At 48.8% G+C, this 17,069-nt stretch overlaps 1 protein-coding gene across 2 annotated transcripts in view; it reads left to right on the top strand.

Moving 5' to 3' along the window:
• The window catches only part of arfgef1 (ADP-ribosylation factor guanine nucleotide-exchange factor 1 (brefeldin A-inhibited)), a 67,512-nt gene that overhangs the window by 24,418 nt on the left and 26,025 nt on the right, over positions 1 to 17,069 (top strand). Inside the window, exons 2-10 of one of the 2 annotated variants that reach the window (XM_064333022.1) lie at positions 4,395 to 4,425; positions 6,134 to 6,290; positions 7,533 to 7,679; positions 8,301 to 8,480; positions 8,642 to 8,695; positions 11,833 to 12,112; positions 15,382 to 15,498; positions 16,237 to 16,424; positions 16,792 to 16,925. In XM_064333022.1, coding sequence (XP_064189092.1) covers positions 4,395 to 4,425; positions 6,134 to 6,290; positions 7,533 to 7,679; positions 8,301 to 8,480; positions 8,642 to 8,695; positions 11,833 to 12,112; positions 15,382 to 15,498; positions 16,237 to 16,424; positions 16,792 to 16,925 — 1,288 coding nt within the window. The remainder of the gene's footprint in view (positions 1 to 4,394; positions 4,426 to 6,133; positions 6,291 to 7,532; positions 7,680 to 8,300; positions 8,481 to 8,641; positions 8,696 to 11,832; positions 12,113 to 15,381; positions 15,499 to 16,236; positions 16,425 to 16,791; positions 16,926 to 17,069) is intronic. The other variant, XM_064333023.1, reaches the window with a different exon arrangement.

The following is a 17,069-nucleotide window of genomic DNA, read 5'->3' as shown; positions in this document are numbered from 1 at the left end:
GACCTCTTTTCAAGAAACAGGTGTAGCCTTTACTTTTGTATTTGCAGTGCCAACTTCCAACTACTGCTCAAGCTGTTGCCAATTGGTTGGGGGCTGGTGTTATGTCAGCCAGTGAGGGAAGACACAAATTTACTTGGTCATGTGCACTTAGACAACCACCTGAGCTTGCGTTTACTGAATTGAGTGATTTTCGCTATTTATAGTCGAAAATATACTCTGCCTATATAAAGTAACTGAAACTGCTACGTACTAAAGCAACAGCATATGGTCTACCCCTGAGGATGTGCTCATTATTGGCAGGGGAATTCAGCTGATGTTTTTTATCAGAGTCACACAAGGACGAATGGTAAGACTGAATCCCGGGCTGCTGGGTGGGCCTATCCAGTCAAGGCGCTATTCTAGTGTATAGAAATGCCCTACGGTGTGGTCTTGGATTTGTGACGACTGTGTCCGTGACAACTGCGGCCTGCAGCCCCGCGGTCTGACACACGATTGGACCTAGCAACACTCAAGGATACCAGGATTTCAGTCACCCAGGACGACAGCCACTAATCTTTCACCAGCGACCCCAGCTGTTTGATCAGGCATCCACACGTTCGTGTTGAGGTGCACATGAACCGCCTACACCCAACTTGTGTCCATGCAAACCGATTTTACTGATGTGATGATGAGTGGTGGCTGACGTCACGTGGTTCCAAGGAGAGTGCGTTTGTCTGTGCTTTCCCAAATCAAATTGAAATGATGGGCCCAATGGTCCGGGTTCAAATCCCCATCATGGCGGTACTGACTGTGGCCAGTTGCTCCACATGGAGATGGATAATTGGTGGCAGCATTGCCCAAGGTTTAGGGAGGGTTCAGTCAGTTGGGGTCTCATGGGTCTGTAGCAACCCCCCACTAGCCGTTTGCGCACCTGCGGCCTACATATGAAAGCTGTGCCTTCTTCCGATTAATAAACTACATGACCAAAAGTATGTGGACACCTGACATCCAGCATCTCATCCAAAATTATTGGCATTAATATGCAGTTGGTCCACCCATTGCTGCTATAATAACCTCCACTCTTTTGGTAAGGCTTTATACTAGATGTTTGAGCATTTCTGCCTGAATTTGCTTCAATTCAGCCAGAACAGCAACAGGTGATTAGGCCTGGCTCACAGTTGGCTTTCCAGTTGATCTCAAAGGTGTTGGATGGGACTGAGGACAGGGCTCTGTGCAGGCCTGTCAAGTTCTTCCACATTGTTATCAACAAAATCTTTCATACATTTCTGTATGAACCGTGTGCCTGGGGGCATTGTCATGCTAAAACAGGAAAGGGACTTCCCCAAACTGTCAGGGAAGCACAGATTCATATAGAATGTGATTGCATGCTGTAGCATTAAGATTTGCCTTCACTGGATCTTAGCGGCCTAGCCCTAACCATGAAAAACAGCCCCAGACCAAGGGATGTCCAGATATTTTAGGTCCTATGGTGTATCTGTGCAAATTTGACTTGCGCGAGAGTGCACGTTCAGCAGCAGGAATTGTAGCATGAGTGCGGATGTAGCCTACACGATTGAGCCATGATTAGCTATTCCAAACTGGGAAGAAGAGGGTGGGGGGCATTGCATGGCCATTGCCAGCCAAGGTCAGTCATGTGCTGTAACCCTGTGGGTGCCTCCTGTTACTGCATTGGGTTACTGCATTGTGACTCTTACCCTTGTTTGCCACCCAGAAGCATTTTTAATCCAGTACACCTCATAGCTGTTGTGCTATGAGGTGTACTGGATCTCACTCATGCTCACTCATAATTGCCAGTCTATTAGGGAGCCACTGGTGAGGCTTCTTAAAATGATCTCACTGCAGTAAGCAGCTGAGGTCAGGTAACAGGGCAGAATCCCTCTCAAACATCTTTATACGGCTTTCTTTCGCAGTGTAATTATCTGATCTCTTTGCGTCTGGAATTCAGACAGAACTACTCTTTGCTAATACTCCTACGGTATTCACCCGTGCCCAGAAATGCAGACTGCTCTTTCCCGTTTGTCGTGCGCTTTCAAATCAAGTTCTCATTAGCATATGTTTTACGCCGAAATAATTATAAACGTGTTCTTTTTTGAAAGGAGAGTGGGAGGTTTGCTGTCTCCGTGTGTGTTTTCCCTTTATCCAGACTGGGAGAAAGCAGAGAGGGTTGCGGTCGAGTTATCACAGGAAGTGCAGTTGTAGGAAATTGAAACCCCAGCCACGCAGCTGCCCGGAGGACTGCCCCTATATATTCCCTTTATGGCGGTGCTGGGTACTTGTTTATGATGGACTTCAAAAAGGCGAGATAAAAGAAATCTTGCTGAACTAAGTTCCTCGCGCTCAGCAGCTCGAGATTTCATCGGTGCTGATGGATGGAAGGCTTTGCCTGGTTCTGGTAGCTATCAGCTACCGGGTGCCAAATATCACCGGCCGCTTTCCTAAAAAATCTTCATTCCAAGGCTCGTCTCTCGAAAAGAGGGCCGTCTGACACGGGCAAGAACCTTGAGAAAAGAGTGAAATAATCACCCTGCTTCTGCTCAAGAACCTTGAGAAAAGAGTGAAATAATCTCACTGCTTCTGCTGAAGAACCTTGAGAAAAGAGTGAAATAATCACCCTGCTTCTGCTCAAGAACCTTGAGAGAAGAGTGAAATAATCACCCTGCTTCTGCTCAAGAACCTTGAGAGAAGAGTGAAATAATCACCCTGCTTCTGCTCAAGAACCTTGAGAGAAGAGTGAAATAATCACCCTGCTTCTGCTCAAGAACCTTGAGAGAAGAGTGAAATAATCACCCTGCTTCTGCTCAAGAACCTTGAGAGAAGAGTGAAATAATCTCACTGCTTCTGCTGAAGAACCTTGAGAAAAGAGTGAAATAATCACCCTGCTTCTGCTCAAGAACCTTGAGAGAAGAGTGAAATAATCACCCTGCTTCTGCTCAAGAACCTTGAGAAAAGAGTGAAATAATCACCCTGCTTCTGCTCAAGAACCTTGAGAGAAGAGTGAAATAATCACCCTGCTTCTGCTCAAGAACCTTGAGAGAAGAGTGAAATAATCTCACTGCTTCTGCTGAAGAACCTTGAGAAAAGAGTGAAATAATCACCCTGCTTCTGCTCAAGAACCTTGAGAGAAGAGTGAAATAATCACCCTGCTTCTGCTCAAGAACCTTGAGAAAAGAGTGAAATAATCACCCTGCTTCTGCTCAAGAACCCTGAGAGAAGAGTGAAATAATCACCCTGCTTCTGCTCAAGAACCTTGAGAAAAGAGTGAAATAATCAGACTGCTTCTGCTCAAGAACCTTGAGAAAAGAGTGAAATAATCACCCTGCTTCTGCTCAAGAACCTTGAGAGAAGAGTGAAATAATCACCCTGCTTCTGCTCAAGAACCTTGAGAGAAGAGTGAAATAATCACCCTGCTTCTGCTCAAGAACCTTGAGAAAAGAGTGAAATAATCACCCTGCTTCTGCTCAAGAACCTTGAGAGAAGAGTGAAATAATCACCCTGCTTCTGCTGAAGAACCTTGAGAGAAGAGTGAAATAATCACCCTGCTTCTGCTCAAGAACCTTGAGAGAAGAGTGAAATAATCACCCTGCTTCTGCTCAAGAACCTTGAGAAAAGAGTGAAATAATCACCCTGCTTCTGCTCAAGAACCTTGAGAGAAGAGTGAAATAATCACCCTGCTTCTGCTCAAGAACCTTGAGAAAAGAGTGAAATAATCACCCTGCTTCTGCTCAAGAACCTTGAGAGAAGAGTGAAATAATCACCCTGCTTCTGCTCAAGAACCTTGAGAAAAGAGTGAAATAATCACCCTGCTTCTGCTCTCTCTCTCTCTCTCACGGGGGTGCGCCTGCCACTCCTGTTCACTCGCGTTCATTTTTATTAAGAGAAGATCCCCGAAACGTTGGCGCCGTTCCCCCGTGACTCAGCCTCCGACAGACACGGGAGCTCGCGCGGCGCGGCGGCCGCGAAATAAACACGGGCGCTGGCGCGGCGGGTTTCGCCGGGGAAACCGGGATTGTTTACGGAGCGCGGCGAGCGTCCGGTGGCGGAATGGCGGGGGCCTGTCACTCACGTGGCCCTGCTGGGAGCCGAGCGGGGAGGAGAGGAGCAGCCTTCGGTGTGATGCAGCCGTCTGTCTGACGGAGCTGCGGAATATGCAGGGACGCAGTTAGAGCGCAGGGACGCAGTTAGAGCGCAGGGAAAGCCGACTGCGGCAGGGCTCTGAACTGCGCGGTGCGGGGCTGCGGGACGTGAGATTAGTGTGCGCACACCTCCTCCTCCTCCTCCCTGCACCAGCGGGCTCTCACCATTTTTAGTCCCTGTAGCATTATGTGGGGGGTTGTTATTTTTTACATGTTGTTTTTGTGCTGCTGTACAAATGTGTCTCTTTTTTTGTTTTTCAGAGGAAATAAAAGAAGAGACAGAAAAATTAAGGTAAGCTGAATTGGTGTCCGACTGGTGTTGCCTCTGAAACCTCATACAACACTGCATACAAACACAAATATCAAGGGCAATCTTCTCTCTCTCTCTCCCCCTCCCTCTCTCCCTCTCTCTCTCTCCCCCCCTTTCCCTCTCTCTCTCCTTCTCTCTCTCTTTCCTACTCTGTCTCTCTCTCCCTCTCTCTGCATAGGCACACATGCACTGTAAGTGTGTTTGTACAGTATATGTGCCGTTCTCCCCAGGTGTCTGGCCTGTCGTGCGTTTGGGCTCGTCTCATTGGCTCCGCTGAAAGCCACTCATCGGTGTGTTTTATCTTGGAGTCCCGGCTCAGCCAGAGAGGGATTTAGCGGCTGTGCGCTGCCTGCTGCGTAGTAACCAGGGGAGAGGAATGCAACGCACCGTGTGCATGGCAACAAGAGAGCGCCGAGTGTGCCTGGCCTTTCACTCAGGGCCCAAGGGCGAAAGAGTGTGTCCTGCACCCTTCACTGTTCCCCTTCCCCTCTCCTTCTCTCTCTCTCTCTCTCTCTCCCTTCCTCAAATTCAAATTGCTTTATTGGCATGACTAAATTTTCATTTGTATTGCCAAAGCATGACAAGGAACATGCGAACCATCGGATGACTCTGATGTGACTGTGTGTCACATACATAGACTCTCTCTCTCTCTGTCACATACACACAGTCTCTCTCTCTATCTCTCTCCGTCACATAAATATAGTCTCTCTCTGTCACACACACACAGTCTCTCTCTCTATCACATAAATATAGTCTCTCTCTGTCACATACACACAGTCTCTCTCTCTATCTCTCTCTGTCACATAAATATAGTCTCTCTCTGTCACACACACAGTCTCTCTCTGTCACATAAATATAGTCTCTCTCTGTCATGTACACACAGTCTGTACCCTACTGCAGCTAGATACATGCTAGTGCAGCTGGATACATTTTTAAAAAGGGTCTGTCTTGTTGTATATCTTCGGAATGGATTTTTGGAGTCACACATTCTGTGTGATTGCGCGTGTGTGCAGAGCCGCGGTGTTGACAGACGCGTGCGCTCAGTAAACGTTGACAAAGGCGGCCTTGGCGGATGGCGTTCAGCCTCGTCCAACGCGCTCCTGGCTTCGCTCCAGTTTGTGTCAATTGTAAAATATGAGCCAGCTAATCCCCTCCACATCCTGTGTAATTAAAGCACAGACTCGGGGAGGGAAATGAGCTGGGGTGTGTGGACCCGTGCTCAGGCTGGGCCAGGGTGGGGGGGGCTGGAGGGGAGGCACAGCTCAGTGTGCTAACACTCAGTGACCCCCCAGCTCAGCCTTAATGAGGGAACAAACTGACAGTTTTTAAACTGACAATGTGCTGAAGGGCTCTGCTCGTCCTCCTCTCCGCTGGGGTGTTGGGTCGGGTCGGGTCGGGTCATCCCGCGTCCCGCTCTGATCAGGGTCTGTCGAACCCGTAGCAGGTGAAAACGGAGGGCTTTTTAGTTAGATGCGCACATCATGCACTGCGTCTACAGGGATGCTGCTAAGTGTGCTGTGCGCTGTTCTGTATGTTTGGCGTGTTACCACGGCAGCCGTGCTCCGGGAGCACAGCCTGAGGCCTAAACGCGGTGTGTGTGACGGTGACTGGCACATCTAATGCCGCTTTGAACCTTTCTCGCTCCTTTTTAATGCTTTTTTTCTCTTCAATTGTTCCTTTCTTTATTCAGCCCACCCCCTGGAGACAACAAAGCGGGTTCCAGCACTTTGCCGCCCGTCAAATCAAAGACGAACTTCATCGAGGCGGATAAGTACTTCTTACCGTTTGAGTTGGCATGCCAGTCCAAATGCCCCCGCATCGTCAGCACCTCCTTAGACTGTTTACAGGTCAGTACTGCTGAGTAAGTGCACCGTGTGTGTGGGGAATTTAAGAAACTAGGCTACAAATTAACTTCCTGTCTGCCATATTTCTGCAGAGGTGCATTGTCACAAAGATCTTGTTCTCATTTAATAACAGTTCATTGTTCACGAAAAAAGGTAGCGCACCACTATGGTAGGCAGGTTTGCAGAATGCCAATTTGGACGCGGTCGTGGAAATGTGGTTTGTGACTGTGGAAACCTAAAGCCTTGCAAAATGAGCTGAAAATGATTATGGCTGAAGGAATTGCCACAATTCCAAGGCTGCTGCATGTTTATTCGGACACGAGGCGATACTGTCAATGTCCAGGGTCTCCACAGAAATCTAGATGTGCATTGATCGAGAGTAGCACATCACCGGTTGTCATAAAATGTACATTATTTAGGTTCTCTGAAAACCTGTTGGCTCAAACATTGATTTGAGATTGATTTTGAAGTCCCTGCGTTCCCACAGTCAAACACTAACTGCATAGACCCCTGGATATCAGCGCGAGCAGATGCTCTCCTATGGACTGCAGCAATGACTGCAGGTTAAATTACCACCGTATAATGAGAATTAAATCATTTTGACTGTTTATTTGTAAATGTATGCACTTCTGCGGAAATGAGGGCGATAATGAGATTGTTGCTTAATTAATCCCTTATTTATATTTATATACGATGTGTGTGTATATGCATATATGGTGTGCGTTTGGTTTATCGTAGCCTTATTTCTAAATGGAGCCATTAGCACTTATGTTTATGGTCCCCCAGGGAGCTGCCATATAAAGCTGTATTGGCGTTATTAATTCTCAGTCTGTCACTGGCTGCTTCATGCGCTCAAAAGAAGGAACTAATTCAATCAATAGATGAGAAATGTGCTGGGGATGCCAGTTGTGTGCATAACCCCCCCTAATTTTGAGCGGCCTCTGCACCAAGCGTTCGACGGCACTGGTTACGAATGTAGCGAAAACAGCAGCACTTACGCAGGTGAGAAGGCAAACCTGGCGAGTTCGCTGCCTGAAAGGGGAGCGTGTCAGACTCGGCCTTCTATCAGTGGAACAGGATGCTCCGATTTACGGGAGTCAGATTTTCTCATGCTTTGGAAATGTGTAAATAAATGTGCGGCCAGGTGCGTTCGTGTTCGGTCCGCGGACCAGCTGCGATTGGCTGGTTCCCACCCAGCTGTAATCCCCTGTGTCCCCTGACCCCGGGCGCCGTTTGGCCTTGCAGAAGCTCATCGCATACGGCCACCTGACTGGCAGCGCTCCAGACAGCACCGCGCCGGGGAAGAAGCTGATCGACAGGATAATCGAGACCATCTGCGGCTGCTTCCAGGGCCCGCAGACGGACGAAGGCGTGCAGCTGCAGATCATTAAGGTGCGTGGCGTTCCGCCGCGGGGGCGCGGGGGCGCGGGGGCCGAGGCGCGAAGAGCGCACGCGGGTTCGCTCGCCGCGCGGTCACCGTACGCTCGCCACACGGTCGCCGTACGCTCGCTACGCGCTCGGTTCTGCTATGTGTTCTGGGATTCGCTCCATCTCTGCTCCGGTTCCTCTTCAGCCTCGTCTGTCAGTGATGTTCCGGTCTGGAAGTTTCTGGAAGGAGGGTTCAGGGATGGAGCTGTTCTTCCAGTAGCATCTCATTTAGGCTGTTTGGTGTCTGTAGTGCACTGGGGTGCATAATGCACATGCGTTTTAAGCATTTCTCAGCACTCGGGGAACACAAGCAATTTTGCACTTGAAGGAGCTCGAATCAAGATCTTTCGCATCTATGCGTAGAAAGAAATAATTACATTCATTATTAAAAATCAGGGCGACGCTGAATTTCGCACAATAAAGAAACGTTCCCGGTTGCCTTTTTCGTTTTGCCTGGTTGTGGGGGGTGGGGGGGGTGGGGGGGTGGGGATTTTAAGGATCCCTGCGGTCCGTGTGCAGTGTGTCTGGTTGCCGTGGAGAAGGAGCGGCGATGCCGTGTCCTGACGGGGGCGATGTTCTCCGCAGGCCCTGCTGACGGCCGTGACCTCGCAGCACATAGAGATCCACGAGGGGACGGTGCTGCAGGCGGTCAGGACCTGCTACAACATCTACCTGGCCAGCAAGAACCTCATCAACCAGACCACGGCCAAGGCCACCCTCACGCAGATGCTCAACGTCATCTTCGCCCGAATGGAGAACCAGGCAGTGAGTCTCTCTCTCTCCGCTCCCGCCCCTCGGGAAATGAAAGGAGAAAAGAAAAAGCTTTTTCAAATGTACCTTTTTTATTTTCATTACTATTGACGTTTCTCCCCCCCGTCCCCCCCGTCCCCATCCCCACCCCCCCGTCCCCCTCCCTTGCAATATAGCTTACAAATCACAAGATAATATGGTCTTTGGCCTCCAGAAAGCGAGAACGCCAGGTAAAGCACAGGACTGCCTTGCCTTGCCTGATCTGAACTCTCTCTGGTTGTGTACGCCTTGGCTTGATTTATTCCTACAGCAGTATTTGAGACGATGTGCCTTGTTTTTTTGTTTTTTTGTGCTTGCTGTGGCTTCCGTTCATTTGCTTGCAATCCTCTTTCCTCAAGTTCAACTGTAGTCTGTTGATATACACTTTTTTTTATGATTTCCAATGTGTCGTGTTTGGTGCCAGGAAGAAGAAAATCCAATCTGTTTGTTCATATGGGCTCTCAGTTATGGTTTTCCCTGTCTGTTTTTGATTGGGTCGACAAAGGAAAGAAGAGAGAAGAGAGACCGTAGGGTGGCCAGACTGTCAGTCTAGGGCATATGACTCCAGTGAGTCAGTCTACCCTGGATTATCACACACCTCATGTTACTATTGTAAGACAGCATTTGAATAATGAGCTTACTGTACATTATTGCGCTCACATTGGCTAATGGTTACACTTCTGTGTTCTCTGCAAACGTTGAGTCTCCGATTCCTTGCACATGCTGTAATGTTGAGGAACCTATACCTGAACCTAAAGATATAATCTAAGATTAAAGATATAATGTTAAACCTTTAAAGATGTAAAGGAACTGGTTGAGAACGAATCAGAGAATCCACCGCCGTCATCTGTCCAATCAGATCAGGTAGAGCAGTGCTCACAGTGGCTAAGACTGAGGATCTTCATCATCAGGGAGTAAGAGTGTGAGTTTACTCCTCCCAGACAGTTTATTCAATAGTGAGGCGTCTGGAACAGACCTCTGACCTTTTTTTAATTAGCCTGTCTGGCACTGTGTTCCCAGAGGAGGGTGCACTGGACCCCCCCCCCCCGTCCCGCTCTCTGAACACGCAGTGTGTGTACCGTCGACCTGGCGTGCGGTAATGGTGCTACACGCCCGCCCCGTGTCGATTAGGACATTCGGAAACGCAGGGGACGGGACCCCGCGCAGCAGGACAGGGGGAGGCGTGTGAGCTCCATACTAATTCCTGCGTCAGCTTCGGGACCGTCTCCCCCGCCCCCGCCCCCCCCCACCGCGTCTCTTACGCCACGGACGCAAGGCTAACGGCTCGCATGAAAACCAACGGCGCGTTTGAGATCGCTGATGAATATTTATGCAGCCGGCGTCATTTTGATTACCTCCTTGCCGTTAACTTCCTGGCTTCGTTTCGGATAGATCTGAGAAGCTACCCAGAATCCCGGAGAAATGAGATTCAAATGAGTTTTAAAATTTGATGCATATATGAATTGTCAAATTGGTAATTCTCAGTGGTTTATAGGGGTTATTGGACTACAGTGTTTCTTCGGTACCTCAGGTATTTAATCGAGTGGTTTCTGTGTAATTCCACAGAGGATAAGGCACGAGAGTAATTTTGTTTTTTGCGATGATTTAATTTAAGCACGGTGTCTACCCTAATGGACCTGTCGGCCTTGATCATGGTGCCATTAATTTGCTCTCCATAGCCTATGTCGTTTCATTTATTTTATGCTTTGATTATTTTGTGGCCCAGCTTTTCAGTTGTATTAACTTTCCTGTTTGATATCTGAACATGCACTTGAATGGACGGTATAGTGGAACTCTGTGATTGCATGGATGTGCTGCTGCACCCTCTGAATGCTTGTAACGATTCAGCTAGCTGGGACAAAGCCGCACTAAAGCAGAAGACTAAACGTGGTAAAGCTTACCGAAGTAATCAAAAAGTACACGCATTTTTTTTTTCCATTTTAAAACTAAAGCTTTTAAATAAAGTGCATTTTTACCATGTAAGTCCAGGTGTGTCTGCCACTATCACAAAAATGATTTGCTCAAACGTGTATAAATATGTATATAGAGCATGGTGATTAACTCACTAATGAGCGATCTTTATGAATCGGTCTTACAGCAGTGTAAGACTCTGTAGGGTCTCATCAGTGCTCTGTTGAACTGAACTGTAAGTTGTAAAATAACACATCTGACTAGACTAGCATGTACACAAGCAGGTACAGCGCCGTTCAGCACAGCCTGAACCATAAAAATTCTCAGCCTTAAATGACCTGAAAACGGATCACTTTAGATAACAAGGCCCTGAGGCGGTCCTTAAAAAGTCATAGTTTCAGAAGCGTGTCTTCTGACCTGATTCTGATCTTCCTGAAAGCAGAAATATTTCACTCGCCTGCAGTGACAGAATTCCGGAGGAACCCGTAGTTCAGGGTGATTTTTTTTTTTTTGGTTTTTTTGGTCGGGTTCCTGGAAAACCGTGGCAACCGAAAAGCAGCAGTGGGTTTCGCTTCTCGCCTGGAATCCTGGATGCATTTCAGCTTCGCATTTTGAGTTCCTGGGGGCTGAGCAGCCAAAGGGCTTTCAGACGACTAAGCCTGTAGTCAGCACGTTTGTGCGTGTGCGTGTGCGTGCATTTGAATGTGTGTGTGCATATGTGTGTGTGTGTGTTTGTGTGTGCGTGTGTGTGTGTTTGTGTGCTTGCGCATGTGCATGTTTGTGTATGTGTGTGTATGCGTGCGTGTTTGTGTGCATGTCTGCTGTGTGTAAATGATCCTGGCTGTGTGTGTGTGTGTGTATGCATGTGCATGTCCGCTGTGGGTAAATGATTCTGGCGGTGTGTGTGAGAGTGTGTGATTGTATGTGTGTGTGTGTGCATGTCCGCTGTTTGTAAATGATCCTGGTGGTGTGTGTGTGTGTCATGTGCGTGTGTGTGAGTGTGAGCATGTCCGCTGTGTGTAAATGATTCTGGCGGTGTGTGTGCTTGTCCACTGTGTGTAAATGATTCTGGCGGTGTGAGAGTGTGTGTGTGCGTGCGTGCGTGTGCATGTCTGCTGTGGGTAAATGATCCTGGTGGTGTGTGTGTGTGTGTGTATGTATGTGTATGTTTGCTGTATGTAAGTAATCCTGCCGGTGTGTGTGTATGTGTGTGTGTGTGTGTGTATGTGTATGTTTGCTGTATGTAAGTAATCCTGGCGGTGTGTGTGTATGTGTGTGTGTGTGTGTGTATGTGTATGTTTGCTGTATGTAAGTAATCCTGGCAGTGTGTGTGTATGTGTGTGTGTGTGTGTGTATGTGTATGTTTGCTGTATGTAAATAATCCTGGCGGTGTGTGTGTATGTGTGTGTGCGCTCAGCTCCAGGAGGCCAGGCAGATGGAGAAGGAGCGGCACAGACAGCAGCACCTCCAGCAGTCCCCGGGCAGCCAGCACGAGCCCGAATCCCCCCAGCTCCGGCCCCAGAAGGACCCGCCGGCCAAGCAGCTACCTCAGGGGGCCGACGGGGCTCCCCTTCACCCCGCCAACAAGGCGCCGAAGGGCCCTCCCGCCGAGGATCCGGAGCCCGAGAACGGCTCCGAGTTCTGCAGCGCGGAGAACGAGCAGACCGAAGCCGACCAGGCCACTGCTGCAGCCGAGAGTGAGTCTGCCTCCACCTGTCCCTCACACGCAGTCTGCCTCCACCTGTCCCTCACATGCAGTCTGCCTCCACCTGTCCCTCACACACAGTCTGCCTCCACCTGTCCCTCACACACAGTCTGCCTCCACCTCTCCCACACGCAGTCCGCCTCCACCTCTCCCTCACACACAGTCTGCCGCCACCTCTCCCTCACACACAGACTGCCTCCACCTGTCCCTCACACAGACTCTGCCTCCACCTGTCCCTCACACAGAGTCTGCCTCCACCTGGCCCTCACACACAGTCTGCCTCCACCTGTCCCTCACACGCAGTCTGCCTCCACCTGTTCCTCACACGCAGTCCGCCTCCACCTCTCCCTCACACACGTCTGCCTCCACCTGTCCCTCACACACAGTCTGCCTCCACCTCTCCCTCACACACAGTCTGCCTCCACCTCTCCCTCACACGCAGTCCGCCTCCACCTCTCCCTCACACACAGTCTGCCTCCACCTGTCCCTCACACGCAGTCTGCCTCCACCTGTCCCTCACACACAGTCTGCCTCCACCTGTCCCTCACACACAGTCTGCCTCCACCTGTCCCTCACACTCAGTCTGCCTCCACCTGTCCCTCACACTCAGTCTGCCTCCACCTGTCCCTCACACGCGGTCTGCCTCCACCTGTCCCTCACACACAGTCTGCCTCCACCTCTCCCTCACACTCAGTCTGCCTCCACCTGTCCCTCACACACAGTCTGCCTCCACCTGTCCCTCACACGCAGTCTGCCTCCACCTCTCCCTCACACACAGTCTGCCTCCACCTGTCCCTCACACACAGTCTGCCTCCACCTCTCCCTCACACACAGTCTGCCTCCACCTCTCCCTCACACACAGACTGCCTCCACCTGTCCCTCACACACAGTCTGCCTCCACCTCTCCCTCACACAGTCTGCCTCCACCTGTCCCTCACACACAGTCTGCCTCCACCTCTCCCTCACACACAGACTGCCTCCACCTGTCCCTCACACACAGACTGCCTCCACGTCTGCCTCACACACAGTCTGCCTCCACCTGTCCCTCACACACAGACTGCCTCCACCTGTCCCTCACACACAGACTGCCTCCACCTCTCCCTCACACACAGTCTGCCTCCACCTCTCCTTCACACAGAGTCCTCTTTCACCTCTTTCTGTTCTGACCCCTGTCAGTTTTGTGTTTACATTTGTCTGGGCTGTGTGTGTATCTCGTTCTTCCAGTTTGTCGTCTGATTGGCCATTTGTGAGTTTCTGTCTCCGGTTATTCAGTTTGAAAAAGCCGCCATTTGACACTTCCCAGTGGAGACTAGTTCTTCGAACTCATGCTCACTCTGTTGGGGATAGTGATTACCTCGACTTCCTGTATTTGAACTTATATTATTTGATTCCAATTCTCGTCTAGCCCTTATGGTTTGTTGCTGATTGGATTTTCATTTTTTGACCATTCGCTCGTTATTTTTGATTCCGATTCTCGTCTAGCCCCCTCTGCTTTCTTTTCTGATTGGATCTCATGTTTGACCATTAGCTCGTCCTTGACCTTGACTCCTGTTTCACCCTCTGCTCGTTGTATAGTGACTTCGGTTAGTGTGTTCCCAACTGGTCTGCAAATCCGACCAAAGATCTGAAGCTGCTCGTCAGAGTTATTAAACAGGCTTATATGCAACAGGTCGTGTCGTTCCACAGCTGACTGAGATCCATACCGTCCCCTGTAGGAAGAGGGCATAGGTTGTTTTTAAAGATGGCGTTCATCCTGGGCATCGTCGGTCTACATTGTTACCATCAGTGCTACGTCACCTCACCATAAAGGCACACACCGCTCGTTTTAAGAACAGCTTTTATCCACAGGCTGTGAGGATTATTAATGGACTGGAGTGAGTCCTACATACGTCCTTACTTCAGTTGCTGTGGTCTTAATATGTATGTATACTGGTGTGTATGTAAGTCTGTGTGTTTGGAGTTTACAGAATGTAAATTGTGAATAATGTGTATGTGTGTGTACGTATACGTATATGCAAACACGTATGTGTGTATACACTTGTGGTATATATGGATATTTATGTGTATGGTGACAGAGTATATGTGTTTATTTATCCAGAGATTAGCCGAAGCAAAAGTTTTTCATTGCATTGGAATGCACTGCTTTTAATGCACATGATAATAAAATTACTTGAACTTGAATCCTTCCATCGGGGCACTGATTAGTTATTTTGCTTTGCTGTTTTTCCTTTGTTGTTTTTGAAGGTGCTCTGGGTGGATTTTAAGCTCCATTGGGGTAACGTTCTTCGGGCTCTTGGCCTCAGACTGCAGACTAACTGTTTTTAAGTTCAGCGTTCAAAGTCGCCCTGTGCCCAGTAACCGTTTGAAGACTGGCCAGGTTTAAGGTCGTGCTGGATAGGCAGATAGGGACCGGAGTTGTCTGTCAGTCTGCAGTACATGCCATCCATTTTCCTTACCCATTCCCCTCTCATTTCCCTTATCCTACATTTTGTTAGGCTCTGACCCTTGACCCCTTTCCTCACGCAAAGTCTCTGTCTCTCGTACTGTGGTCACCGTGGTGCTGATTTAGCAGTGATATTCGCCAGCCTGCTGCATTGAGAAGTAATTGTCAGGAAAGCGTTTTAAAAATGTTGTTCATTCTGCGTATAAGGCTGCCGGTGGGCTCATCTCTATCAGTCTGTGCTGCCTGTAAATACGGGTCTGGCACATAATTCACAGAGATGATTTCATTGGGAGTTGAAGCAGAAAATTGATGGGCTGTTGGGGACGGTTGTAAGGTAGGCAGCAATGAAGAAGATAAACAACATTCTGGAGCCATGTTGCTTGGTTGAAGTTGCTGATGCTCTTCTTGGTCAAAGATGTATAGTCCCATCTGTCTCACACACACACACACACACACACACACACAGTTGTTCCTTCTGTCGTAGTTCAGTCAGACATGACTATAATTTAGCAATGAAGGCTTGATAAAAAGATGATAACTTTATCGGTCTTTTTATGAGGGTGCATGTACACTGTATGACCGGTGAAGGTTAGATGATTTTCATTCTCGGGTATGTGATTAATGCTGAAGGTGAATCCTGTGCACTTGCTAGTCCTCAGACTGATTTAATGAGCGTTTGTAAAATGTAAAAATGAATATTAAAACTGCCAAAGTGGTGTTTATTCAGCAGGCTGCTGTAAAAGGTGACCTTCGGCGTGTGGTGAAGACAGAGAAACACAGAGTGGATGGCTAAGAGCTTCCTGAATGGTTTTTTTCAGGCTTATCGAAGCAGGAGAACGATGGTATGGAGGAAGAAGAGGCACCGAATTACGAGGAGAAGGCCCAAGAGATAGTGCAGAGCATCCTGCAGGAAGTGGTCAACACGGTAGTTGGAGGTAATTTTTACACTTGTTGGCTTTACGTGCTGCTCTTGTAGTCCTTTACATCTCTTGTTTCTGCTTGCTGATTGGCGGTTGGATTTCCTAGCTAACAGTGCCATTTCTATGTCTAGAGATGAGTTCAAATGAACGTAAATTAAAGCACTTTCGATTAAATTCAGATGTTTTGACAGTGAAAATCTATTCAGTAGTAGTAGTAAGTACTAGGTACTGAGTGGTAAAAGGTCAGGTTGGACACTGCAGACCGTTGCCCCTTCGATACAACTTGTTTCTGTGCAGAGGCCCTCTAGTGGTGATACTTTACCATGACATTAACAATGTGTCACATATTGTAAACTTTTGCAGAACATCAGTTTTGGTATGTTAGGTCCCATTGATTAATACCACTGTTGAGTATGATAGAACAATGGGGACCATCATCATTGGTAGGAGCTTTAACTGAAATGGACCTGTCATTTTGTGGATATAATGGATACGTAATCATTGGCATGACATAGTAGTCCAATAGATAAAGGCATACTGGGGCAAATGCAGTACCCTTTGTGAGCTAGAAGGTAATTATTGTTGCACGTATGTAGTGCCTCTCATCCAGTGAACCTGAAGTACTTTATGATGTCGCATCATCATGTGACCTCATTGTGTGGGACCCATATGTGGCCAGAGGCACATGACCTTCTATGGTAAAGCCCAGCTCTTCTGTGACTGACACCTGCCCCCGTGTCCCTGCGCCCTCAGACTCGAGGGAGGGCGCCGGGGGGGCGGAGAGCACCGAGGGCACGCCCACCTCCCTGGAGGAGGAAGGGGGCCTGGGCAGCGACAGCGAGAACGTCCACGCCAACGGCATCCCCGGCACGCCCATCTCGGCCAGCTTCGCCCCGTCCCTGCCTGACGACCGGCTGTCCGTCTCGTCCAACGACACTCAGGTGTGCTGGCGACCGCTCGCGAACCCCTCCCCATTCCTGCCCTCCCCTCCCTCCCCCTGCCCTGCACCCGGTTTCTCTCTCAGTCAGTCTGATAGAGCAGTAATTTAGCAGGAGAAACTCACAGGTCTGCTTTTAGCATGTGTCTGTTCAGCATTTCTCACACAGTCAGCATTAAAGAGGAGGCTAAACCAGTTAAACGTTATTTGAAAATGAAAATGATTTGTAATGAGTTCACACCTCCGTAACAAGGTCAGAGGTGTGAAAATTGTTCCGATAAAATTCTTTTTTTGAACTCCGGGTAGTACTGCATGCAAAATAATGACATGCCTCTAATGCGTTGTCCATCATTATCGTTTTTTTTCTGTAGGAATCTGGAGTGACGACTGGCCCCTCCCCCAGTGCTAAGTTCTCCCACATTCTACAGAAGGATGCCTTTCTGGTTTTTCGATCGCTCTGCAAGCTCTCCATGAAGCCGCTTACGGACGGACCGCCTGATCCAAAGTGAGCTCTCACTTCACTTCTTTCTTCTGCTTCCTGTAAGGCCACATTATCTGTGGTATGCACACCAAGTAGTTATTTTTCCCCTTGATTGTTTATTGGTTTTTTGTGTGCTTGTCAGTGCACTCTTCCTAGGAGACCTTGGCC

This window comes from Anguilla rostrata, chromosome 4 (assembly GCF_018555375.3).
Source record: "Anguilla rostrata isolate EN2019 chromosome 4, ASM1855537v3, whole genome shotgun sequence".
Taxonomy (NCBI): domain Eukaryota; kingdom Metazoa; phylum Chordata; class Actinopteri; order Anguilliformes; family Anguillidae; genus Anguilla; species Anguilla rostrata.
The sequence above is the reverse complement of the archived record's forward strand: the minus strand, read 5'-3'. Positions and strand labels throughout refer to the sequence as shown.